Genomic DNA, 22,751 nt, shown 5'->3' on the forward strand with positions numbered 1-22,751 from the left:
CACAGTAACCCCCCCCAAAAAATAAAAATAAAAAATGCCAATAAAAATAATCTATAAAAAACATAAAAAACAATGTAGTGACCTGAGAAGAGTGCTTAAAAATGATAATTTATTCTGCAACATAATTATTTGATAATGATCATTATAAATGTAGTTTTTTCTTTTTTCCTTGGCATTTGTCCCTAGCTTCTTTTGTTTTTTTTTTAGACATAATTTTCTGAATCTACTAATTTTTTTAACTTTGTCAAACGTTTCTACCAATTTTCTAATTGCCTTTTATTCCATATTTTTAAAAGAAATCACACACATTTTTTCAAAGGTTGAAATATTTGTGAAAAGTGTCTGAAAGCAGCACCAGAAAAGTGACGTCGCTGCTGGTGTTAAAGTGTTAACCTGAATTAGTCACTTAAGTTTGAAAACATTTCCATGAGTGCAGGCCTCTGATTCTGTCTGAGTTTTGGTTTGCACCACCTCTGCTTCAGGGATAACGTCTGCGTGAACCACATTTAACCACAGTCAGGATATTGGAATCGACTGACACTTGATGCTGAATGCGGCTTAAAGCACAGAAACAGACAAAGATGCAGACAGGCAGAGACAGAGAAGCATCGTTATGAGGAAAGCAAATCAGGGAAGAAATGTTGTAAATAAGAAAAACTGTCAACCCTCTATATTTCAATCTTTTATTCTGATTGCCTGCTGAGATTACCTTTCACTCCGCAGCAGATAAAGCATGTTGAATTGGATTGAACTGAACTGAGATAATACCCCGTCGGCGCCATGAAAGGGTCGCCGTGAAGCAGAGTTGCTGATGTGTCTCCAGCCATTATCCACTTGCTGTATGAGTTATGTAACTCTACTCCGCCTCAATACACCACCGGTGACAAGAGGTGACAGCAGGGTTCACACACACACACACACACACACACACACACACACACACACACACACACACACACACACACACAAACACACATGCGCTAATGTAGAAAATAACAGGCCTGTGTGTTAAAAGGCTCTCAGAGCGATCTCACCGCAGGCTGGGGTTCCAGGGTGGTCTCTGTAGTAACAGCATCCATGTCCATGGCAACCGTGTCTGAAATCACTTCCTCGTTCACACTCAACGCTTTTCCACCAGAAGTAGCCTGTGCACAAGGGTTTTTTTAATCCCTGCTAACAACAACAGCAAAAAAAAATAGGCTATATAGTGCTTTCCCATTGCCAGTAGAGCAGAGCTGCGTACACGGCTCTGCAGCAGACCAGTACGTGTTTGTGTGTGTGGCCTATTTTAGGCTGTGTCCATTTGACATTACACACAGGCAGGAGAACAGCAGAAAAACATCAAAGTATTTTAATGTAAAGCTGCAATTTCTGTGTAAAAGGCACTGTACAAGTCTATCATCATTCTAAAAAATTTTTTTTTGTATGGTTGTAAAAGTAAACAATATAATAAAGACACAATAAGGTTTATTATTTTTAGTGTATTATTGCGACAGCAGTTCATAGTGATAACGTCTGCGTCAGGAGCCGATCTTCACTTTCTAGCTGTCAGAGAAACTTGACGTGTCTGAGGCTCGGCGTGGTAATCGTTCAGACGCTTAAAGTCGCCCGCTGTCTGCAGACTGTGAAGCATGTCATTCTGTTGATGTGTCTTGCAGTGAGAGGGGCCTCATGGTGAGGACACAGTCTGAAGTGGCTGCCAGTTTCATTTAAGTCAAACCAAAAACATGTTTGTGCGTTTCTGTGGCCTTTGAAGGTTTTCTGATCGTGATTTGGTTTTACAGAAAAAAAATAATGTTTTAGGAGAAGTCTGTGACATCATGCAGACCTTTTAACGTTTGATGCTTATGAAAAGGAGCACGACTCATGACTGCTTTTACCACAACGTTTGTACTTTGGGCTGCCAGACTGAGAGAAAAGCAGATTTGGTTGCTTGTAAATCCGGACGCAGGGCAAGATTAGGATTAGGAAGTTTGTTTTACAACTACAAAGGTTTTTATGTGGCTGTTCTGGTTGCTCACCGAGTCTCATTAAATGTGCATCCTGACCCAGTTTTTGTTGCTTGTAATCCGAGGAGTTTTAAGCTTATGCCTCTCTAAAGCTCAGAGTAAATCAGCCTGAATGACAGCGTCAGGTAAATGTTTGGAAGGAAAACTGTTAATACAGGTGACTACTCGCCTGCAAATGCACATTTTTTGAAACCTCTCATTAATTTTTGGTTTATAAGGGGCATCAGGCAAAATTAAACAGATGACGGCATGCACTGATGAGCTGTGATGTGCAGCAGCAGTAAATTGTGTGAAGTGTGAACCAGTGTTTCTTCCATCAGAAATAATAGTTGAAAAGAAAGTTCCACATCAGCTGCAGCCATCTTGGCGTCAGCTTGGCGCTCGTCTCTATGAAGTTAGGTTTATACTTGTCCCTGGTGGGAAGGTGTGAAAGCCAAAAAATGAGGTCATTGCATATTTTGCATTAAGTGAAAAGGCTCCACAAGTTGTCAGTCATCGTGTCAAACCTCCTCCATGTTATATGAACAGTTGTGGTTGGCCCAACACATCTGAGTCTCGGCCCAGTCGCTGGGAGAAAATAATGGCATTGCACATTTTTTACAAATTATTTTGGCAAATCAGTGTTTCAAAGTTGATTTTGAGCAACATATGAAATATAAAAATGTGTCATATGTTGATGACACATTTTTAGTGAGTGAAAGTGATGTTTTCCTCCTGAATATCTCAGGTAGTGTGAGCTTGACCTTTGTGATGCTGCTGTGTCTGCTCACAGACTGACACAGGAGATAACACAGGAGATAACTGATCATATGGAACCAGTCAGGAAGCAGAAGCAGTAACCCAAATCTGCCAACGTCCCGTCCCACGTGAACGATAGAAATAGCACCGTTCTAGGTCGCTCTTTAATAACTGCAGAACTAACTTCATGGCACTCTCGTGTGTGTGTGTGTGTGTGTGTGTGTGTGTGTGTGTGTGTGTGTGTGTTTTGTGTGTACCAGGCTTCCTAAAGCATTTTTCTTTCCATTAAGGTGATTGAAACTGTCTGTGGAGAAAGAAAGACATCATGGCTGTAACACAGGAACGCAAAAACCTCTGGAGGTGGAGGAAAGGCCGAAATATTTGTATTTAATTTGATTGATTTTCACCTTTAATCCACTCACTTGATGAATTTTAGCATTTATTCAGTCAGAAAACTCGCAGTAAAACACACTAAGCTCCATTATGAGAAGGAGTGCATTACCGTTTTACATAAATTGTGTTTGTGTGTGTGTGTGTGTGTGTGTCACAGTGTGTGTGTCCTCACTATTAAAGGAAAACAACTTTCCCGTCCTGTCCCAAAAACAAGGTCAAAGACCTCGTACTGGAGAACTTCATTATAAACTCAACCTCCATCAACACACGTGCGCGCACCCACACACAAACACACAGGACACCTTGCAGCCAGAGATGGGTCCCATAAAGTGTGCCATGCATCGATTTTGTGGTCTGTTTTGCAACAAGATGTATGTCTCTGCTCTGAGGCGGATCGAGTGCTTTTGTCCTTGGCCTTGTTAAAGTGATTTCTCATCACTGTGGTCGACCTTCTCCTGACACTGATGAGGTCACAACAGGACAAACACATAAGCAGCTTCGACTGAATCGATTACACCAGTAATACTCAATTTACGACCGGTAGGCCAAACCCGGCCCCCCACAGGGTGTCGGGTGGCCCCCCCAGTCATTTTCTAATTCACAATAAAAATTACGTGATTCGCAGTGGGAATTGTTTGTGTAATATTAGTATACATAAGGCGTTAGAGTGCCTAAAATAATCAAAATAGTTTGTTTATCAAAAAAGTGCCAGTGGAGGGTCCCCTGCATCCTGATGGAGGTCCTAGCTGTGCCCCTAATGTCCTAAAATCCTAGCAACGTCATAAAAACCAAGAAATGTCAATAAAAATCCTAAACATCCTACACTTTTAGAAAATCCTAAAATCTGAGAAACATCCTAAAATCGTAGAAATATCCAAAATCCTTAAAAGTCATAAAACCACAGAAACATCTTGAAGTCCTAGAAACGTCTAAAAATTCTTGAAACATGTTTGAGCAAGTTGAGTGTCCTTGCTTTAGTGACAAAAAACGCTCAATGTGAGAATTTTTGGGGGCTTAAGGTGCCTATGTTTAGCGTTAGTGGGGCAGGTGAAGCATTTGGGGAGGAATTGACTAATAAACTAACAACTAGCTCAAATTAAATAATCTTTTCAGATTTGTCTGCTGAGTGAATAACAACAAATTTAAATTATAGAGATTTATGCTGACTGATGTAACCTTTAAATGAAAATGCAGGTGAGGTGATTTTACTCTGAACCGTCTCCTCGGTAGAAAAAAATGAAACATAAATCTGGACTTCTGCTCACATCTCTCTGTCTCTGACCTGATTTACAGTTTGCTGTTTTTCTTTCTTTTCATCTTAAAACCCTAGAAACTTCCCAAAATTCTAGAAACGTCCTCAAATCCGAGAAATGTCAGAAAATTCGAGAAATGTTTTTTGGCGTTCTGTGACTGGCCCCTGGCTTCCTGTCATTTTGCAAAAGCAAAGCAAGTTGAGTGTCCCTGGTTTTCACACAAATGTGGTTCCTCTTAATACTTTAGAGGAAAAAATGTCAGAATTTTGCATTTGTTTGAAAAGATAAACTCTGTCAGCCGGCTCTGACCTTTTCTTTTTTCTACTCTGGTGGATAAAAATGGTATCCCACGTGTGTGTAGCAGCTGAATGTATTTGTTTGTCTCCTGCAGTGGACACAGAGGGCAGGAAGCTGAAGGGAGGCATCCAGAGGAGCACGGAGACGGGTCTGGCTGTGGAGATGCCCAGCCGGACGGTCCGGCAGGCGAGCCACGAGTCTATAGAGGACAGCATGAACAGCTACGGCTCCGAGGGGAAGTAAGTGACACAACACACTAAATGTAGTTAGTTTAGCCGGATCCAGCACAGTCTGATACTGTGTCGTCTGGACACATTGGCATGTTATTATTTGTTTTGGAGGAATTCAGCCTTTTATAGGACGGCTGATACTTTACAGGCAGAAAGGAAACAAGGGGAGCAAAGGTGAAACCTGAATCCAAACATGTACCTTGCTGTTAGTGTGTGCTCTAACCACTCAGCCAGTTGGGCACAAAAAATTATGGCACCAGTACAATACCAGTACCCTTGAAATGATAGAGAACTAGAGCGAGAGTACTTCATTTGATACTAGGGCCGTCAGCGTTAATGCGTGTATCGCGGTGCAATTAAAGTAGGTTCATGACGCTGGCCTCTGGCGTGTTTTGTGAAAAATCACCAAAAATTTTAAGAGAAAAAATTTAAAAAATCACTAATTTATTTTCTTCACAAATGGCAAAAAAATTTAAAGAGAAAAAAAAATGCTAAAATTTTTAAAAGATTCATCTTCTTTTTTTTTTCTTTTTTTTTTTTTTAATCTTTGTTAAAACTAATACAGTATGCAGCCATTTAAAGTTGCACGCCTCTTCCCTGAAGCCAGAATTAAAAAACATGCCTACCCCTTTTTGCACCTCATATAAATTCTGAACAGACCCTAATTTATATTTAAATATTCAGTTCTAATCATTTTTTAAAAAATAATATATATTAAAAAAGCTATTACATAGTGATGAAAGAGAAGCAGAGAGGAGTATTGATGGCTGTTTCAGAGAATGTTTGGTCTTTAAAATTTGACTTAAGTCATGAAAATTTATTGGTGAAAATGTGTACAAACACTGCATACAAAACCATTTGCTGATGCGGTCTCATATTAATGCTAAAGGGTTCCTGTGCACTGGTTTCAGATGTCGAGCATCAATATTCGACAGGTTGAGAGTAAGAACACTCACTCAGTTCAGGTCTGTTTGTTAGAAAATAAACACTTTATTTCAGTGAAATTCAGTAACGGTTCAGTTCAGCTCAGGAACAGAATAGATTTAGGTGTGATTCAGAAACCAGGATTGGTTTAAGGGTTTCCTGTCTTTGTAACACAGAGCTTTTTTGCTTTTTTTCACATCAGTGAAAAAGAAATCTGCACATTATTTGGCTGAGGTGTGCACACTGCTGTTTGTTTCCGGATCACAGATCACATCAACAATGTAAGAACAAATTCATGTGAAACTGTGACAATTCTTTAGCATATGTGGAGATTTTGCACTCGAAAATTCTTTTATTTTGCTTCCTAAAATGTCTCCTGCTCGCGTCTCTCATCCGTCTAACAGTCAGCAGAGATGATGGCAAACAGAGAGTAAAGCCCAGTGGAAAAGCAGCACCTATGACATCAGCAATACTAGTGTAGTACTACTGAACACACACACACACACACACACACACACACACACACACACGGACACATGCAGATCAGTGCCAACCTGGCTACCAGCTTGAATTCCTACAGTTACATAACAAGAGGAGACGGACAGACAGACGGACTGTTTGGGGATGGGAGGGTTTAAAGAGACACAGAGGAAAACGAGGAGAGGAAGAGTTCGACAGAGGATGATTGCATCATTTTAACATGATATTTATATTTGGAATATGTAGATTTTCTGTTTATGAGCTGCTGCATGGAAACGTTATTCGCTTGTGTCCCCAAAGAACGAATAAGACGATGCCGGCTGGTTTATTCTGTGATGTAAAGTCTATACGCGCTTTAATGTTGTGATACGCAGCCAGGAGTGGAATGTAACTAAGTACATTTACTCAAGTACTGTACTAAAGTACAGTTCAGGTACTTGAGTCTTTTTTTCATCCGTTTTACTCCATTTCAGAGGGAAATATTCTACTTCACTACATTTATCGGAAAGCAAATGTTACTTTACAAATTAAGATTCCTGCATTAAAAAATCCACAAGAACAATGTTTAAAATATGATGTTTTGTTATAAATTAAACTACCCAACAGCTTATACAAGCACAATTATTTAACCTATTAGCTGACTGACAGAAAATTATTTAGCACCTATTTTGATTAAACGTTGAACATTTAAGTCTCTTTCTTGCTTTTTTGTTCTCTCTTTTTTCTTGAATAGTTTTAAGTTTTAAGGGGTATTTTTTTCTGAATCGGGTACTTTTTTATACGTAAATTACATCTTTACATACTTTTACTTAATCAACATTTTTAATGCAGGGCTTTACTTTGAACTTTTTAATTTTGTTTTACAATATTATTTTATAATATTTGCAATATTTCTGCATAAAAAAACAGTATAAAATATGATGTTTTGTTATAAATTAAACTACCAGATAGCTCATACAGGCACAACTGAAATGATTAGTCAGTTAATCACTTAGCTGATTGACAGAAAATGACAACTATTTTGAAAAACATTTAAGTCTTTTTCTTTCGTTTTTTGTTCAGTTTTCTTGAATAATTTTGAGTTTTGAGGGATGTTTTTTCTATTTTATTATTATATTATTATTATTATTATTATTATTATTATTATTATTATAGTATCTATATTTCAATTTATTTATTTAATTTTTTTAGATTTTTCTGATTAGGGTACTTTTGCTTTTCATATATTAAGTACATTTTCCCAATTTTCCTCTCTTACTTACTTTTACTTATGTAACATTTTTTAATGCAGGACTTTTACGATTATTTTCACAGTGCAGTATCGGTGCTTTTAAAATGTTATGGAGGAGGAGATAAACATTGAAATTTCTAAACTTTGCCCTCGATGTTAAACTTTAACCATATATCCACTTTCATTTCTCTACAAGCTTAACTTGAGTTAATTCCCTGTGACCCTGCGCAGGATAAGCTGGTATAGATTATAGATGGATGGATGAAACTACAGGAAAATAGTTTTTCTTAAGCCATTTTATTTTTCTGGGAAGCTTCACAGCTTTAATGAAAAGATGTTCTTCCTAAATTTAAAAGTTAGGAAATGTCTGAATAATACTATTGTTACATAATCATTTTTATTATCTCTTGATTCTGCCTTACAGAGGAGCTGAGTGGTTAAAATGTAAATCTGTTTATATGCTCGCAGCCACAAGCATGACGGCTCTGAGGGAAACTACAGCTGAATCATTAAACTGAGCCGCTGCTGCCGCACCACAACATTATTTAAATCAGCAGCAGCAAACCGCTGCTCGTCCTCCCGTCTGTCGGTGTTTCCGTCAGCTGTTTGGCTCGCTCGGCTGATTGAAAAGCTCAGAGGCTGCGTATGCACGACCATGAATAAGCACTTTGTTAGCTAACACCATCCAATCACACTTATGAGCTTATTGATTTATGGCCCGGGCAATTCAGGACCGTGTGTGTGTGTGTGTGTGTGTGTGTGAGAGAGCTGATGGTGGTGATGGATCTAAAGAGAAATGGTTGGCTGTGTTTGTGTGAGGGTTATGAATATTTTGCGTTACAACACCTCCGTTCAGTTCTTGTATCTATATGATGCAACGTGGTTATTAAATTTTCTGCCTTTTTAAAAATCCATTACTTTTTTCAGGTAATTAACTCTTGGCTGAGACATTCACCAGTGTTGTATTATTTGGGATTTGAGCGCTCGTATGCACATTTTGTGCTGACATGTTTGTGCAGAATAAGTTATTGCGTTCTTGTCAATAATAAGTTATTTATATTTTTTGTGTAATATTATCTGATTTATATTACACTCATATTTTTTATAATTTATAATATTTTTTATCATTATTTTTTATTATTGGACAATAATAACTTTAAATTTAATTTAAAATGTATGTACTTATAAAAATAAACACAACACTAACACTTCAGTTCACATCAGTTGCGATCCATGCCATCTGATAATTACTGATTGATCAGGACAGGAAATATCACTGGTGGTTCGGCTGGGCAGGACAAAAAGTGACGAAGCAGTGTTTAGAGTAAGTTATTAATATCTAACAGAAACATTGTGTGAATGTTTTTATTATTATTTTCCCTCTTCACCTTCTCTTCCCCCTCTCCGTCTCTCTCTGAATACGCACACACACTCCTCGCACCGTCCTTGGCGCTCGTCTCTTTCCTGACATTTCTTCTTCTGTTTGCAGTTTAGGGGTCAGGTGGCAGATAAACGTGTATTTTTAGCACCTCATGCGTCTTTTTTGTGATTTCACATCCACTCTTGACTCTACTAAATATAGCAACTCGTCTGGCGTTCACTTTTTTCAGAAGTACCTCAACTTCAGATCAGAAGGTGTTTCTTTCTGTTGAGCATTTATTAGTTTGAAAAGCTGAAATAAAAAGTAGCACATTGCCTTCGGTGGGGTTGGTTTTAGCACCGCTCACTTATACCGTCATATACCGTAAACTCCTGTGACATTTCAGGAAGGTATGAAACACACAGGTATGAAATGTTACATCCTGCCCACCCCTAGTTGGCAGTTAGGTTTAGGCAACAATACTACCTGGTTAGGGTTTGGAAAAGATTGTGGTTGATGTTAATCGGGTCAGTACACACACGTGACAGAATATGTCCGATGGCCATGTACTGTATGATGTAAATGCATAATGAAAAAAAAGATGAAATATTGTGTTGCAGGTTCTATAGAGGCTTTGGTGGTATCTTATATTTCACAGCTTCCTGAAATGTCACCGGGGTTATATGTTATATGACTCTTAGCAACCTGAGACTGAGCTCTGGTGCGTGCTGTGCACTACTTTCAAATGAGTTCAATACAGGAGGACCTGTATTTATGACAGTATTGAAAAACATACCTTCAGGATTTCTAAATCCCCTGGTATACGGTAATACTGTGATACTGTGATACCGCCTTAGCCTGGTAGGTAGCTGCTAGTTATTCCTGGTATTATAAACCAATTATAAAAAAGATAAAGAGTAGACTTTTGTGTTTTCTTGCTGTGGATGCTTTCAATTAACAGCTCACGCATGATGTTTTCATTGGTCCAGTTTATGTTTCCAACATCACATGTTGAGGAAGACCAGTGGTGGATAAAGTACCTCAAAGCCATACTTGAGTAAAAGTACAGATTTCTTGCTAGAAAATGACTTTGGTAGAAGTTAAGGTCACTTTTTAGAATATTACTTGAGTTAAAAATGTCTGATATTTAGTGTACTTAAATATTAAAAGTAATTTTATCATATTTAATGTATTCAAGTAATAAAAGTAGAAGTACAAGTAAATGCTGTTAATAAAAAAGCAAGAGTTTTAAGAAGTATTACATTTGCTTTTTTATGTACTCTGAATTAAAAATGGAGCGTACATTATAAATGAAGAAAAACTTTTTTTTTTTTTTACAACCTATAGTACAACCTATTATTACTTAGTTACATTACACACTGAAGAAGACCACCTGAATGAAGCAGTAATTCTTCACCTTCATTCACTTCAGCAAATTCAAACCAGGTTTCACTTCACATTTATTTGAAAATAAGGATGAAAAGTCAGGAAATAATCATAAATACAAAATAATATACAATTTTGAATATTTGTAAGATTTCAACTGTGTCATCTGACTGCAGCACGCAGTTTACATCGAGCGTCATATTTCTGTGAAACTGCTGTGTAATCCCCAGATGTGCCTCACACACACCGATATTATAATCTACAGCTCAGGATTTTATCACCCAGTAATACCCACTCGGCTAATGTTGCCTGACTTATTGCATGTCAAAACGCACGCACGCACCAACACACACACACACACACACACACACACACACACACACACACACACACACACACACACACACACACACACACACACACAAAGATAATGTCTCTTAATCTAATATGTTGATTTATTAATTCCATGTACGGTTCTGGTTAATTTACGTGTTGCAGCACACAGCAGCATTAAATGCATTCAGGACTTGAAACCTAAAACTCACAAACATTTTAATATGTGACCAATCGGAAAAAACACAACACACACACACACAAAAAAAAGTAGAAGGCATCCTGAGTATTTATTTATGTCAAATATTCAAAATGACCTGCAATCATTTCATGTTCGCCGACGTCCGCATAAACATCTAATCTAGGCTAAGTGATTGTGTGTGTTAATCACACTGGAGAGAGACTGCCTTGTAAATTATTTTGTAAGAGCTGCTGTGTTTAAAGTAAAAAGTTAATATTAAATGTGAGCCGGTGTGCCTTTGTGTGACTTTGCAGGAACAATCTAGTAAATATTTTAATACTTTTTTCCTTCATTTAACAATGAAGACAAAGCTGTTGGGTAATTTAGGTCGCAGTCCTTGTGGAAGGACTGCGGTAGAAAAAATAACACACCTGTTCCCTTAAATGTGCAGCTGAAGTACTCTCATCAGAGCAGCGATGAATAAAGATTGTGCAGCCGTAAACTACAATGAAATATGAAAGCAGAGACCGGGGAAGAGAGATGAAGGTTAAAGAGATGAAGAAGATGAAGAAAAGGGAGGAAAGAAGAAAAGGCTGCCATAATAATTTATAAACATACTCGCCGGAGTAAAATTATCGGGCTTTAATAGTTCAGGGTGTTACAGTGTGTCGGGTCGTCCCAGGATGTTTAGTGATGTAGTGACAACCTGCGGGGCTTGTTGGTTTGCTCTTTAGCTGTGGAGCTCAGATTTGGAGTTTTTTTGAAGGAGGGAAGAGAGAGGGGATGACATGCAGCAAAGGGCCGGGGCTGGAATCGAACCCACGGATGCTGCGACAAGAACGAATCCTCTGCATATGAAGCGCCTGCTCTATCAACTGAGCCACTGGGCGTCTCACGGATGTAAACTGTGGCGAAACCTGCCATTGGTCGGCTACTGCGAGTCACCAAAATCCGCTTTGCGACAGGAAGTGACAACAGTAAATTCCAAGATAAAACCTACATGCTGAAAATGGACAACCAGTTTTTGCACAAATGTCCATTTAGACTCAATGATGAGCTGAGTACAGTTTGGTTGTCAAAGGTCAAGGGCACCGTGACCTTGTGTCCATCTCATTCTCTTGAAGACGATATCCCAAGAGCACTTGCAGGGAATTGAACTGATTATAGTTGGTGGTCATAGGTCAAAGGTCACTGTGACCGTATGTCCGTCTCATTCAAAAGAGCACAATAGCTTAAGGAGGCCATAACAGCATTTCTTCAAATTTGGCACAAACATTCACTTGATGACTTAATGATGAACTGATTACAATTTGGTGGTCAAAGGGCAATGTGACCTTGTGTCTGTCTCATTCTTGTAAATACGATATTTCAAAAGGACCTTGAGGGAATTTCCTCAAATTTGGCACAAACATCCACGTAGACTCAACAATGAACTGATTAGAATTTGGTGGTCAAAGGTCAAGGTCACCTTGAGCTTGTGTCTATCTCATTCTCGTGAAGGCAATATCCTGAGAGTGGCCTCAGGGGATTTCTTTAAATGTCGCACAAATGTCAGCTTGAACTCAGCATCTGGCTGATCAGAATTTTGTGGTCAGTTGTCAAGGTCACTGTGACCTTCTGTCTATCTCATTCTCGTTAACAAGATATCTCAAGAAGGCCTTGAAGGAATTTTCTCAAATTTGGCACAAACGTCCACTTGAATTCAACAATGAACTGGTGGTTAAATGTCAAGGTCCATGTGACCTTAGGAAACATTTTGCCATAACTCAAGAAATCATACGCTAATTACGACAAAACTACACGTTCAGATGCAAACAGTCACATTTTGGTGATTCTAGTTTTTCCCGTACAGCAGATTGATGATGTGTGCTTCCAGACCTTTCTCCTTCCTCTCTGACACAGCACTGTGGTAATATTTGGCCTGGCTACACACGACCAACAATAAGTCAGTACAGTTTATTCAAGAGAAGTATTTGTAACGTTGGCTCCTGTCTCATAACTGACGTGCCTCTTTTTTGGAGCAGGTGTCACAACAACAGGCCCCTCGAGCAATGGAGCACACTTCATCTGATTAGCCTTGTGGACTACAGGGCCGAGAGCCAAACTTTAACGTAATGTATTGGCTTTGGTTGCTGGGTTTGTAAAGAAAACAGCTGATGTCAGGCCCAACTCACATTAACCTGCTTATTGTCTTTGTGACAGTCGAGCAGTCCAGTTTTGGACCCGCGGCCAGCCATTCCTTTTTTAGACGCTGAAAATGCAGACAAGTTAAATGTGAAATGACGAGAAGCGTTGGCAGTTTCTGTAGCGGCTTCTTTTATGTGGCATTCACTTTTTCCTGTTGACTGCTGCGACTGAGAGCACAGGAAGCCGCCTCAGAGCTCGCTGTCCCCGCGCTCCCTCTGCCTCACTGTGAGTCTCCTCAGCGGGGAGGAGAGCAGACAGCAGCCATGGAGATGCTCCTTCAGTTAGCGGGAGTACCAGCTTGAATACAGCCAGCATGAACCTCAACTCCCCAGGTTAGACCCAGCGGCCATCAGCCCGCCGTGACAGCCCTCGCTGGGTTAGCGAGTTAGCTCAGGCTGAATTCAGCTGCTACAGCGAGTCCGTCTCCTCACGGCAAAAGTTGTCTCATATAAGCCAGGAGTGAGGCAGGGAGGAACTGCTCGTAAGAGTGCCTTGCAGGTCACAGCAAAAGTTTTCCATACACATACTTTAATTTCCATTTATAAGCACATCGAAGAAAATCAGAGGGCGAGTTGTTTTTTCATTTTCTGATTTTATTATCAAGTCAGAAAATGGAAAATGTATCGTTTTCTGTTTTTTTGTCTTCCTGTTTCTAAACAGTAGCAAGGAACAGCCCGTTTCCTGATTTTGGTTTTCTTATTTTAAAGGAAAATCCATCGGGTGGTTGACTGTGTGTGGCACGGCGTGACAGAGGAGGCTGCCTGTTCTATAGTTTGCTGACAATATGTTTATTTCCGTAATATAATATTCCCTTTCTCATGTTATTTTGAGTTGTAAAATTACTGTGTTTTATTTGTAGCATTATGACTTTATTCTCATAAAATTACAACTTTTTTCTCATAAAATGACGACCTTTTTCTCGTAAAACTACGATTTTATTCTCGTAATATTATGACTTTTTTCTCATAGTATTACAATTTTATTCTCGAAGTCTCAAAAAATGTTTTTATTTTTCCTTAGTGTGGCCCTAAAACTCTGTCGTAATAAATAGCACATGTATACAGGTAAGAAGAAAAACATTTTTTTTTTTTTTTGGGGTGAACTGTCCCTTTAAATGGATAGCTGCTCGCAGGAAGCACTGCTCTGAGTGTAAATAGTAATCTACCAGGAGTGGATTTAGACACATGCGGCGCATCACAGATTGATGATTTACATCATCATGCATCAGAACATGTTAGGGTGGATTTGTCCTTCCATTGAACACACACACGCACACACGCGCACACACGCACACACACACACACACACACACACACACACACACACACACACACAGAGAGTTGTAGTGTACCTGGCACTCTGCCACCAAAGCACTCTGAACTGATTTCTTTGCATACACATAGAAAAAAGGACACAAGGGGTCAAACTCTCAAACCAGCGGCCTGAGTTTAATTTCAGGAGCCAATTTGAGAGTTAATAGATTAACTCAGTGGAAACGGGAGTGATGACGTCCTGTTTTTCCTCCCGTGTCTTTATTTCTCCAGACTGTTTTTGTCTCTTTGTTCTGTTTCTCCTCTCTTGCAGTCTTTCATCATCTTCCAGTCTCTGACTCACTTTCTAATTGAAGTGAAATGAGAACTGCCTGCTCATGTTTAACCATCTGCCTCTCTGTCTACCTCTTTAAACTCTCCCTGCAGCCTCAACTACAGCGGCATGTGTCTGGCATCGGATGCGCAGTTCAGCGACTTCCTGGATGGGATGGGACCCGCCCAGTTTGTTGGCCGACAGACGCTGGCGACGACGTCCATGGGTGAGAGAGGACATATCTGGGTCACAACCATTTTGAAAATCTATGAGTCCGAGTCCCGAGTCATCATTGTGTACCTTAAAAGAGCTCAAATACAAATTAAAGAAGGTCTGCGTTAAACAAATATGACACCGCTGTCACTATTCCTGAAGAGTATTTATTAAAATTGTCCTTTATACCACCTTTAATTATATAAATAGCATAAGAATGAAAAAGTTCAACCCTAACGCCCATTAAGGCCCTTAGAGGCCGTTTAGGTGGCATTTTTGGATAACTCATTGTGGTAAAGGGGTGGATTTTTTGTGTAGGTGTTGTTTTGTTTAAAGCAATCTTACTTATATCTAGAAAATTGTAGAACTGCCCTTATTGGTTGTCCTTATTTCAAAACATTGCCGATTAGTCATAGCATCTTGATATTAATTTGTTTAAATACATTTTTACTGCATTTCTTAGCTAATGTGAGGTACTGCTGCCCACTGTTAGCGTTAGAGCAGAGCTGACCTCCTCACCTCCTCAAAATCCTCCTTCAAAGCCTCTCAAAAGACCCCACATAAGAAATGTTTCTGACAATTGAAAATAAAAAATGTATTTTCTCATAAAACTTAACGACATGACTGCTGAAAACATTTCACGTCTGCAAAAAAAAGAAAGGTGCCTCATGAATCAGAGCTGCTGCAGGTTTTTTTCTCATCGTCTCTGCACCTCCTCACATGGAGGTCGTATACAGCGGATATTTTGCACGCAGCCCGTCCTCCACAGCAGTGATGTACTGTAAGTGGGTCAGTTTCCTCGCTGGCAGCCAGACAGTGTCCTTGGCCCGACAACAGTGACACTGACTGGACCAACTCCACTCCAAACCTGCTGTCCAGTCCAACATTATATAATGTCAGAGAACCCAAAATAAAAATAACTTGGCCGTCATCCTCGTTCTGTCACTTTCAGAGGAATGCATTTGTCATTTCCGGGATAGTTAGCTGAAAACTGTCATCCAGTATGACTTCCAGAGAGTGAAATGTTCCACTTTCTTTGCCTGATAACTTTTGTTTGGCGCTGGGATCGTGCGCGCGGAAGCTCATTTTTGCTGACTAGCTCTGCGCTGTATAAATTTACATGCGTGACTATGTATGTGCATAAAAAGATCAAATTACAAATTACATTAGGTTTTTGTGAGGCATCGGCAGCATTTCCAGCAGGGTTTGTGTCTCAAAACTGTGTTTTATTGTTCAAAGCATTGGTGTTATTTTCAGCAGTGGTTGTGCCACAAAAAGCCAAAACATTTCTTGCCAAGTTGGTCATTTCCTTTTTGTTCCCATGTTTTCAAAAGAAATCAAACCACTTTTTTCAGGTTTCAAAGGGTCAAAAAGCTTGTGAAGGGCATCTGAATGCAGCACAAGAAAACTGATGTCGAGTCAGATTTCAAAGGGTTAAAGTGTGTTTCCATTTATCATCCAGGTGACGTCGAGATCGGTCTGATGGAGAGGAACGGCGGTCTGGAGGTGGAGGTCGTCCAGGCCCGAGGACTCACCATGAAACCAGGCTCAAAGGGACCTCCAGGTACTGCTCCACGCTGTCGTCTGTCAGGACAATCAAAGCTGTGTTTTTTCAACAAATATCAGATGTTCAGAGTCAAAACATTTTAATCTGGTTCCTTTAAGGTTCCCACAGAACACAAATGCACCAAAAGACAGCAAATAGCATCAGTTCAACCCAGAACAGCCTGCAGCGACATGTATCCTCCAAAAACAGTTGTGGTCCTTGAGGATATGAAAGATGCATGAGTGAAGAGGAGGAAACAGTGTTTTCAGTGTTCAGGGAGTTAACACAGAGCAGAGGAAGGTGATCTGCTAAATAAGTAAGATCTACATCTGCTAATGCACAAGGGAAAGATGCAGCATATTTGCTGCTCTTTTAGTATCTGAATGTAAAAACGTACTATCTGGATGGTGCTTCTGAGGTGAGCTGAAATCAATGTCCTGAAATCACTCAGATATCAATCAGGAAATGATCTGGAAACTACAAGAGACACTACAGAGACAGGAAAGTGTCAGAGCTGTCGATGAAGCTAACGCTAAAGTAACAATAGGTGGCTTTGAATTAACCCTCAAATTTTGCAAATTGAAATTGCAAATAAAAATACGCCTCAGGGAAACTCTCATTTATTGCAAAAAATGTTTTATGCTCGCATGAGGTGATTCAAAAAAAGTCATATTTTGCAAAACTTTTTTGGCTTTTATAGGTAACACGGTGCTATGGCTGTGTGCTTGTTAGTAGGAACTGGCTCCCTCGTGATGCAGCAGGAGCTACGAGAGCTGTTACTGCATCACGTCCAGTTTTTGCATACTGCAACATTTCACTGGATAAAATATGCAATTTACACACTTTTGGTTTCATACTAATGTTTTAGACAAACTAAAAAATCCCACATACTGTTTTAGTTCACGAACTAGAACTAAACTCCCGTCACAGGTGCAATAGTAATTTGGTGATTCATTTTCTGCGCGTGAAAACTTCACTCCAACACACTCCAAGGAGTTTCAGCTTCATGCACCGTCGCACCTGAAACACATCAAAATCAAAATGTACTGGGAGATGTGTTCATACGAGTCGGCCGCTCAGCTTTAACCAGCAGAGCACTAAACTGATCAAGAGAACAATCAGCGAGTTAATGGATCAGTCAGTTTACCTTTAATACCTGGATTAGTTTTCTTGTGCTGCATTCAGATGCCTTTCAAAATCATATGAATCTCTGACACCTGAGAAAAAAAAAACATAAAGAACTTAGCGAGAAATGTACTGCAAACCAAGAAAAAAAAAGTTAAAGGTGACAAGAAAATGATCTGAAAATCATCTTTTTTATCATTTATCATCAAAAACCTGCCTAGAAAATGTCTAGAAAACTCAAAATATAATTCTCTTAATTATATATTTAAAATCATGCTACAGAAAAAAAATATTTTAGCACCATCTTGAGGTCTTTTTTTTGGTAATTTTCTTATAACTTTTTAACTTTTTTTTTTTTTAACACAATATACTTAAGTTTGATAGGGTTAATGTTCACATCGCTCATAGGAAACAGAAACAGGACTGACAGAACGTCAACATGACTGCTATTGTTTTATTTCGCAGCAAGTTGGATTGTGTAACAACAAACTATTAACTCTGATTGTAGTCCCCCTCTGTGGTTGCATAATATTAAACCAGCCATTGATCCTAATTGCGTAAGAACAAAACAGCGTCAGCAAATAAGGAAAAACAAAAACCATTTCTGAGAGGGAGAGATAAAAGAGGAAAGGATGAGAGAGTAAAGCACAAAAACGAGTCGGACGAGAGACAAACAACTGGAGAGCGATTTAGTGTGAATGAAAAACACAACAGAGACACCGAGGTGGAAGGAAGTCCATATAAAGCAGAAAGACGAAGGACCTTGCTCCATATTTTAGTGTGCCAGGGTCAAATCTTTAATCTTGTCATCTAACAAGACAAAAAGCTTTAGAGCTGTGTGTGTGTGTGTGTGTGTGTGCGCGTGCGTGCATGCGTGCGTGTGTGCGCTCATGTTTCCCAGCAACAAAATTTCATTCCAGGACACAAAATTGTACCAGCTAACCTATAAGTGTGATGTTCAGAGTAAAAATGGAAAAAAATAAATAAAAAATTGAGAGATATGAGAAAATGTGGATTAAAAATCACCTTGTACAGTTTATTCTTTATTTAAGAATAAAGCAAACATATAATATTAACTAATTTTTAAGAATTTTAGCCAATGTATCCAGCCCGTTCACATTCCAAAATCATCAAAATCCACCGATTTTTCAGTGTTTTCTGCGTAAGATCCCAACGCCAAAAGCCACTTTCCGTGTCCACATGATACGCCTCTGGACGACCGTAACTCAGAGCGCGGTTGGACAGAATGGTCAGCTTTGTTATTATAAGACAGCAGACAGATGGACAGCTGTTGCCGCGGCAGCATGATATGCGGATACTCAGCGTCAGTTGATAACGCGGCCGGACGCGTCTGCATGATATGACAGACATAGAAGAATATGTAGAGCGTGAGATGTAGACGAGGAAGTCCACTGCAAAGCGGCAACATGCGTTGAGGTTTAACTTTTCTGTCTGCTGTCGTTTCAGCGGCCTACATCAAAGTTTACCTCCTGGAGAACGGGGTCTGTGTGGCCAAGAAGAAGACCAAGTCAGTGAGGAAGTCTCTGGATCCTCTCTACAACCAGGTCCTGGTCTTCTCTGAAAGCCCGCAGGGGAAAGTGGTGCAGGTGAGAGACACCATCGTGTCCCAGTGATTCACAACCGGGACAAACAACCGAAACGCAGTTATTACATGAACCCTCAGGACCGGCCTTAATTATACACACTTGTATCGCCTTGCGCACAAATGCGCTTTTCAAAATCAAGCTTCAAAAATATCATACATTAATATTATTTTCTACTTTCAGTGAGTTTATTTTTTTAACCAACATCAGTCCTAATCATAAATATGAAATATTCATTCATTTTCCAAATTTTAAGCCTTTAAATACTGTTTTTGCCTTGATGCCACTATGTTTTTGATTAGCCACTATGTTTTTAGATTATATAGATTTTTAAAAATAATTATTTTCAGTATACTACATGCTATATAGATTTTTACCCCCTTTAAAATATATATATATAGCACAGCCGGGGATATGTTAGTGATTTGCAGCAACAATGAGCGTGAGAGTGCACTTAGTGGAAATACCATGTATTTTGTCCATATGTCAGATGCGGTAAAAATGACATCACCAGCTGGAAAATTTAAAAAATAACAAATTCGAAGGCAAAAGCCAAGACTGACATCCAGAAATGGATGCAACTTTTTTGTTTCCACAGTGTATTTAGACTTATTGTAGGAACTGAGCTGGAAATTTCAAGACTGAAAAAAAATACACAATCTTGCCAAAATGTATGCCATATGCATGTACACAGCCAAAATTAACAAAAGTGCGTAAAAATGAACCAAACAGTCCCTGAGGATTAAACAGACTTGTTTTTCAGCACGTGGTCTGTTAAGTAATATTTACTTTGAATCTGACCGCAAGAAGGAAAAGATGGAAACAATTCATAACCGCAGTCACATATAAATCCCTCCAGATCGTCACCATAAAATAGCAAAAGGAAGAATTTCACCGGGATGGTGAGGATTGATGAATCTAAGTTATAAACGGCTCCTAGCTGCTTTTTTGTGACTCAGAGAAAGCTGAGGAGGTTTGGAGGAGACACAGCAGAAATCTGACATTTACAGTGCGAGTCTGACCTGAGGGACCGGGAGGCTCTTTGAGCTGATTTTGTTCTGTCGGTTGTTTGAGCTTCAGCTGCTTTCAGGATCAAAAATGTCACAAAAGACAGACTGAGAGCGACTGATGATTACAGCCGATTCAGAGCTGTCTCACCTCCATCCCTCCTTAAAATTTGTATCTTTCCCTGTCTCTCTTTCCTTCATATAACACTTATTTTCCTCCCTCTTTTGTATTCTGATTTTCTCATCGCTTCTTTTTTTCTGCTGTATTTACTGTCTGTAAACCACAGATGTGTTAGATTTGTCATTATGTTACTGATATGTTAAAACTTTATGTTTATTTATGTTTAAGCAGTGTTGTGGTTAACAAGTGGTAGGTTTTTCAGGAAAAGATCCCGTTTTGGCTCAAAAATACCTACTTTTTGTAGCAATCCCGGCAGAAAATGCAGTGATGACTCGCTAAACACAGTTTTTTAAATTGTTGGTATTGAACAGTGATCTGCAACTTGGCGGTCGTCTCGTGAAAGTGTCACTTTTCCCTCCACCCCGTGAAGTCACCTCATATATTACATCACTTTATGAAACATACAAATTTAATGTTTTCATGGTCTGCAGAAAAGCAAAATGCCAACATTTTCTTGTGGCATCTGGGCTTACTACTTAATTTTTTTACTTTTACTTTTCTCAGCTTTTCTTCTCTCTTCAGCATTTTACTTTCCATCCCTCCTTTTTCACACTATCTCCTCTGATGTCCTAAAATCCTAGAAACGTCCTAGAATTTGGTGACATTTCTAGGATTTTAGAAGTGTCCCTAAACCCTACAAATGTCCTAAAAAATCCTACAAATGTTCTAAAATCCTAGACAAATATATGGCGATATGACGTATGAAATGTACAAATGTAACATATTCATTGTTTGCAGAAACATAATCTTTGTCTCCTTCCAACATTTTTTTGCTTTCTCTTTTTCTTTTAGTCTGTATTCATTTCCTACATTAATTTTCTATATTTTGTTTATGCTCAATCTGTTTTCTTTCTTTCTTTCTTTCTTTCTTTCTTTCTTTCTTTCTTTCTTTCTTTCCCTATTTAGTTGTATTTTTTCTTTATTCATTTTAAAATTTATTTTTACACTTTTTACGCACATTTACCTACCTAGTTGTTTATTTATTGATACTTAAATCATTTTATTGTCCCCCACACCACCAAGGTCGATCAGAATAGGGCAAAAAAAAGCTTTTGCTGTGTAATTTTTGTCCTGTTTTTTTGTCCTGTTACCATTAAGTCTGTCTTAAACACCCAAAAGTCCAATATATTCCTCATCAGGGCTAACATAATGGCTACCCCTGCTTACTTGTTTTAAACTTGATTATCTATCTTTTCTGTCTTCCTTCATGTAGTAGTTAAAACACCAGCATGCCCTCCTGTATGCTCCAGCCTCCGTGTTACATGGTTTGTGTGGTCGGTTTTGATCATCAGGTGGAAGTCGTGGTGTGTTTTCAGCGGAGAGGCCTGCAGCTCTGCCTCAGGCTGCTCCGCTGCTCCTGTCGACGTGTAATTAGCCACTAAACGCCTCCCTCTTAATTATCTGCTGTCTGTGTCGCTGTCCTCCGAGTTTTCATCAAACTCATTCACACTGGATAATGAAAATCGCTGAAATCAGCAGCGCTTTTCAATTTGTCACTTCCTGATTTAGCAAAGCAGAGCACTGCTAAGCGCACGCTGAAGATTCATTCAGAATCTTTTGGGCTGACTCCACGACTCCATTCCTCCTTTACAAAACACATCACGTCGGAAAAAAACATCTTGTTCATTCAAAGCACACGATTTTATACGAGTTTATTTTGATGTCAGACACGTTTTTTAAGAGTCTTTACTTTAGATGTGAGAGATAAAGGTGGCAGGTTTAACATGTCCTTGCTGTATTGTTGGTTCAAGACCTCAGAAACTACAGTTTTAATCTGTATACAATTATTCTTTATCAGGGGGAATCAATATTCAGTCATTATTCTTTCTGTGCAAATTGGCCTTCAGATAACAGCTCTAAACAAAAATAAAACATTTAATCACACTACAAAAACTGCTGATCATATATTAGGTGGAATACCAATACAGCAGCATTTGTTGTCTTATAAAAGCTCGCAGGATTTTATTTTAACTTTGCGTGTGAATGGTGAAAGTGCTGAAATGTTTTTGGGAGTAAGGTCAGCATCAGTTCCAATGAAGGATATTTATTATTATCACAAAGTTGAACGCTACACAAAAGCACAGATTTACCTCGCTTTGAGGGGAGAAATCCACTGATGCCGTTTATTAAATGTGTTGATTTAGTCAAAAATGTTGCTTTTAATAAATGCTGGTGTGACTGAGACAGAATAATGAAGAATGATGGGAGAGAGATTTCGGAAAAAAAACACAATAAACCCTGGATTTGTTACTTTTCCCAGCTCTGAATAAAAGAAAAAACTTATTTATGATGACAAAAGTAAAATGCTGAATTTGCTAAAAAAAAAAAAAACAACAACTGCTGGCACACATTAATATTCTACATATAATGAGCTGTTATTATTTTTCCAATTGTTTGTCGACATCGACTGTTTACTCTCTTATCTGTCTTGTGTACTTCATTGTGCAACAATGGTTATTACTTATATAAATAAAGCCTATGTGAACTTT

The 22,751-nt window shown here is 38.9% G+C and overlaps 1 protein-coding gene across 1 annotated transcript in view; it reads left to right on the forward strand.

Annotated features, from left to right (window-relative positions):
* rims4 (regulating synaptic membrane exocytosis 4) overlaps nucleotides 1-22,751 on the forward strand; it is a 60,200-nt gene that overhangs the window by 27,963 nt on the left and 9,486 nt on the right. The window contains exons 2-5 of the mRNA XM_042510162.1: nucleotides 4,785-4,929; nucleotides 14,700-14,812; nucleotides 16,262-16,363; nucleotides 18,938-19,077. Coding sequence (XP_042366096.1) covers nucleotides 4,785-4,929; nucleotides 14,700-14,812; nucleotides 16,262-16,363; nucleotides 18,938-19,077 — 500 coding nt within the window. The remainder of the gene's footprint in view (nucleotides 1-4,784; nucleotides 4,930-14,699; nucleotides 14,813-16,261; nucleotides 16,364-18,937; nucleotides 19,078-22,751) is intronic.

The sequence above is a fragment of the Plectropomus leopardus genome, chromosome 2, assembly GCF_008729295.1.
Source record: "Plectropomus leopardus isolate mb chromosome 2, YSFRI_Pleo_2.0, whole genome shotgun sequence".
In the NCBI taxonomy this organism is placed as follows: domain Eukaryota; kingdom Metazoa; phylum Chordata; class Actinopteri; order Perciformes; family Serranidae; genus Plectropomus; species Plectropomus leopardus.